Raw genomic sequence first — 5,586 nt, forward strand, 5'->3', positions numbered from 1 at the left:
AATTGGAAAATGAAAAAGATTAGATATTTTTAACCAAAACTATCTATTGGCAAAACATGAAGAAAAAAAAACAAACAATTGTTTCGACAAATTAACAAAAAAAAAAAAAAAATAAAAAAAAACATGAGCGCTAGCAATACTTATATCATAAATTCTTACAGATTCAAAGAGACTTTATTATATTCACTAATAATAATCTTGACTTTAAAAAAGATAACCAGCGCGTATCAACGACACTTTTATGTAAGTCTTCGTCATGAGTATACGCAAATAAATGTTATTCAGTTCTATGTTATGCAATGTATCTACTTTTCATTTTAAAATCTATATAATTATGTTATATTTTTTTCTTTGCTAAACATAGTATGATATAACGTTTAACGTTGCTTTTTTTGAAATAACACAATAGCAGCAAATATAGTTTATGTGTAATTAACGCTGTACAAAAATGCTTGGCCGTCAGTTTCATTTGCAACCAGCACGGATTTGAATTTTTCACTATAGCAAAGTGCCCATGGAGAACCACACAGGTCCTTCTCTGACAGGAGTATTTTGTGACCTCTACCATGAGAAGATATAGCCACAACGTTTTTTGATTTGTTCCCAGCAACAAAAGCATTTCCATATTCATCAACTGTGATACCTCTAGGTACATTTAGAACCGACGTGTCTGTGTATGTCCATAGAACGTCACCGTTTTTATTATGACAGACGATGGTATTCGTGTCCCTTTTTCTAGAGTACAGTGTATTGCCTAATGCAGCCAAATTCAATGAGGTCATAGAACTGCCAATACCATATGTTTTTGTATCTTCTAATCTGATTTTCTGTATCTGTCCTTTTTGGGGACTTACTATAAAATGATTATCTTTATAAGTTAAGCCGCAACAAGGGGAATAAGTGCGAACAATTGTGAATGTTTTACCTGATTCCATATTTATAAGTTCGATATTCTCCATAGTCATTGAAACAACGGCTACAGTTGTGTCGTCGACACATGCAACATCATAAATATATGGTAAATCGCAGTTAATTTTTCGATTTATTTCCCCATCAGGTGCAAATAATGTCAAATACGAGGGACAGTTGTTTGACACTACAAGTTTTCCGGAAGGTAAAATACAACAGCCTGACACATTAAAAGCTTTAGTTTTAAATTTCGTTTTTAACTCCAGATTTATATTCTCTACGGAACATTTTGGTTTCACCATTACTTTCATCATTTGAGTCTGAATTAGCTTGCTTCTTCGTAGTGATAGTTGAAATGGTATTACATCTATGACGACTTTTCCAAACGAAGTTATGTGTTTGTGTATATTTTGTAATAACGGATTCAACTGGGAAGAAACAACAGCGTGAACCAAAGTACCACCATCAATACAATCCTGTAGGTGTTTTTCTTGTTTTCGAAGTTTGGTGTCTAATTGCGCAATTCCCAAAAATGTTTGCATATCTGTTGCATAATTCTTTAAGCTTTCTAAATCTTCTATGCACTCGTCGATTTCTGTTTGGTTATTCTTCAGAGATGCAATGAAGCTCTGTATTTGTTGGGTAGATTTTTCCACAGCTTTGTTGAGTTCAGCATTAAAATTGTCTTGTATTAAGTCGAGATGGCGAGTTATCTGCTGCCGAATCGCTAATATCTCGGACTCAATTAACTTTTTCGAGGCTGAAATTGAAAATAGATTCTTTTGTTTGTGTTCCAGAAGTAAACCAAAGTTTGCCTTCAGTTCGTGAAGTGATGTTTCAATTTCTGTAAATGCTGCAGATGTTTTGGAATTTTTAATCACATCTTCAATGGGAACCATTTCTTTACATTTTCCGTGCTTCTCTGTAATAACACATTTTCTACACACACATTCATTATGCTCTTTGCAAAACAATAGGTATTTCTCGTTGTGATCATCACAGTGCAGTTTTATGTTTCCAATAAAAGATGGAAACGTTTGATATTCATTAATAGGAAAACCGTTGTGGTTTCGTGAGGCCTTAGATAAGCTATGATGTTCTGAACATTCTTGGCACAATCCTTCTTCACAATCAGAGCACCAAATAACAGCCGGCTTTGAAATGTATCGCAAACTACAAATACCACAATTATCGAAAGAAGTGGCCATGACCTGTAAACACAAACAGTTTGTTACTATAGATAGTTCTATGTGGTTTAATTTTAAAATAAATTAAACAATGGAACGTCATAAAGTCAAGACAAGGTTTTTTGTATTGTATTTGTTTCTTCGGTTTTTTTTTGGTATAAAATCTTGATTAAAAAAAAAAAACATCAAACTATAAGTAATAACATTTACGGTACCAAATTTCCTGCACCAGATGCACATTTCGACAATACATGTCTCTTCAGTGATGCTCGTGGCCAAAATATTTGAAATCCAAAGAATATGATCATTATTTTACATGAATGGACAGACTGAAGGTTGTGTCTGCTTTACTGAGTATGGTTAGTGACCTTCTACTACAGGTTAAACAATTTAACATAATCAATATATTATGAATCACGACTCCAAAAAATATTATATACAACAAAGGAAGTGTGACAAGAGCCATTATTTGGCACCTGATATTGTAACATTATTACATTTATTCAAGACTTTCAAAAATATTTTTTATTTTATTGATACAGGAACTTGTTATTTAACATGTGTACACTTCAACATGTGATGTCACTATTACGTCATAAAGAGATTGAAATTCACATTTTTTTACCAACAATTTCCATAAAAAACATAGATTTTGGAAAAAATATATATGAACAAGTGCTTTGCCTCTTATGCTATTATACACACATTGACATCTTTATAATATATATTTTGTTACAAACTATCTTTTTATGTAAAGTGTTGACTCATATCTTACTATTAATTACTTTCCATTCGTTAAGTTAGTTGATTTTTTGTGGACTTTCCATTAAGTTTTGTAGATTTCAACAAAATCTAGAAAAAAGGACTATCAATTCTGACAGAATAGTATTGTAAGAACATCTTGGAAGGGTGTTAGTTGATAGATTTGTAATATTTTTTAATTTTCGATTACCAATGTCCAAAAATATGGCATTAACATGTCTTCTTCTTTTGCTGAAAATATGATGTACTCAAGTACCGTTCATCAATGAGCTATCAAAATGACAAGGTCTGTACTCTTAGACTGTTTAAGCTTATATAATTAAAACGGACAAAAGGTATATAGCCTTAGTCAAGAAATTAATCAGACTTCTGCATAGGGGAGATATATTCATTAAACTAGTCTTGTTTTGAAATTATTATATTGATTTTACGAACCATGTAAATGCATAGGGTCTATCATTGAGGAAATCTTGTGTTGGACTGAAATAACTCTTCTCAGCGACGATCAATGAACCTTGAAGTTTTAGTCTGGTCTACATTATTAGCTGGATGATTATGCCTAATTATAAGCTAATAAGTGTTTATGCCTAATACATTTTGTTGAACGATGTCAAAGAGAGATAGTTTTGTATATATCATTTTCGGTTATACATCTATATGAGCTTAAATTGTAGATTTGATTACGCTTTAATATCCTCCTGCATATGTATTTATAATGAGAACATCAACATGTGTACATACCTTAAACCCAATTAAACATCACACTTGGTACTGTTTTAAAGTTCAACAAATGTGTACAGGTAGGTTAATGATACGTCATTTTCTTTAATCACGTGAACACGGTAAAATCTTACAGATTAGATAATTCAAAATACAACCAATAACTTAATAAAATATCAACCTGGGGCCCTTAGTAGCATGCATGTACGGCTTAATATACGATAACAGGTTACATTGTATATGTAAAAAATAAGATTAAAAACTTAATAAAACATTAATAAGCATATCAACTTGGGAATCTTTCTAGATCCAGATACTTGTGTTACACGGGAAACTCTATACAAAGAAAAAATATCAAAGATACTAGGCTTACTATTTTAATTATTCTATTATTGTTGTGTCTATTTTTTTTTAAATTTTTCTTTACGTCTATCAATATAACACCTGATTAAGATCTGTGAATATTCTAATCGGTACTAGCATTGTTTTTTGTTAATTAGAACAGAGAATATGATAGTTATGCAATTCTGAAAACTTATGGTCCTTAATCCTGTCGATGCTATTATATATATGTATACTTATATTTCGGCATTGCACAAGGTAATGTTGTTCAGACTGTTTTTGACATCTCGACTGTCCGTTTAAATGGTTTATTAAGGAAAAATAGTTTTTTAATGAATAATTTGTCAAAGTCTACATACAAGTATGTAGAAAATTTGTACTCCGTTGACATTTTTAAAGTTTTTGATACAATAAATCACAAATTTAACGAAAATTGTTATCTCAAGAACGAAAGTGAATCCTCACTACTTTCAATTTACTTTGAATTAGCTTTCAATAACTGCAAGCACTCTGGTATCGGTTACTTTACGTCTTGTCTTGGTTTAATCCGATGAGTCCAGCCATTTCCAACAAATTTTTAGTGTTCTAATGTTGTTACGCCGCTGTCCCATTTTAGGCTCACAAATATGTTCAACACCGTCATATACCTGTCCTGTGGATCACGGTCGTATTAGATTTGTGTTGTAAGATATGATGTTGCTCATTGTGTTTATGCCTAAGGTGATCTATAGTCGCGTACATGCACGTAATTCCGACTCAGTGTTTTCCCCAGGGCCGTTTAGCATCATGGTAATGTGATCATTTAATCTTACATGTGATGCTATCTGAAGTAGATTTCTTGTAGATTATGTTATGGCTTTGATGTTATAGTTTTAGAAACAAGATGGTATTTCAATTTCCCGTTTACCAGGATGCTAAATAAAATATCTGGAGAGAACACTGCGACTCGATTTGAAATTTGTCTTAATGGCTATCATTCCACATATCCTTATGTATATATACAAGTCTATCGGTACAAAGTATAATGAAAGAAAAAAAAGATATTTAATAAGTCTACCAAAGGCTTCGTTTAAGTTAAGCTGTCCGTTTCCTCTGGATTAAAAAAAATAAAGTACCTCTATCAATCTCAGATGCCAAGCTTCTTACTTTGTTCATCAGTGAAAATAAAATCAAACAGTTTGAAGTCCTGATGAAATTCTAAGTAGATGGGCATTGAATACAAAAAAAATGGAAAAGTTTTGTTAAATAGAACCAAAACTATATACTATGCCTGAAGGTCGACAAAAAGAACCTGTGTCCCGAATAATTCAACAATGTGTAAACGGTAATTTAAAAAAAAAAATCGTATATAAATATCAAGTCATCAAATATGGGTAAACACTGAAAAATAGACTTAACCATGAAACTTAACATTGACCAATCAACTATAAACATAGAATTTTAAAGTGACATATCTGTAGATTAATTATTGCATTGTTCATTTTTGCTGTTTACTGATTGTCGGTCTCTTGAGGTTTTCAAGTAATTAGCAAAAATACTTAAATTGTCACTCAAAGTAAATAGCTCATACTAGTGAGTTATTAGATTATTTGTGTACAAATAATGGAAAAAATGTATGTACATACACCTGTAGTTGCTTCTTCAACCTTTTTGCGGTTACCTGTGG

At 31.6% G+C, this 5,586-nt stretch overlaps 1 protein-coding gene across 1 annotated transcript; it reads right to left on the reverse strand.

Moving 5' to 3' along the window:
* Positions 1-422: 422 nt before the first annotated feature.
* LOC139483420 (uncharacterized) lies at positions 423-1,808 on the reverse strand. Its single transcript, XM_071267440.1, has one exon. It carries the CDS (start codon positions 1,806-1,808, stop codon positions 423-425), a length of 1,386 nt encoding a protein of 461 aa, XP_071123541.1.
* Between the last annotated feature and the right edge of the window lie 3,778 nt (positions 1,809-5,586).

Source organism: Mytilus edulis, chromosome 7, assembly GCF_963676685.1.
Source record: "Mytilus edulis chromosome 7, xbMytEdul2.2, whole genome shotgun sequence".
NCBI classification, from domain to species: domain Eukaryota; kingdom Metazoa; phylum Mollusca; class Bivalvia; order Mytilida; family Mytilidae; genus Mytilus; species Mytilus edulis.

What these genes read in the sequence shown, in the direction of transcription:
- LOC139483420 (XM_071267440.1), bottom strand. Translation starts at nt 1,808, where the DNA reads ATGGTTCCCATTGAAGATGTGATTAAAAATTCCAAAACATCTGCAGCA.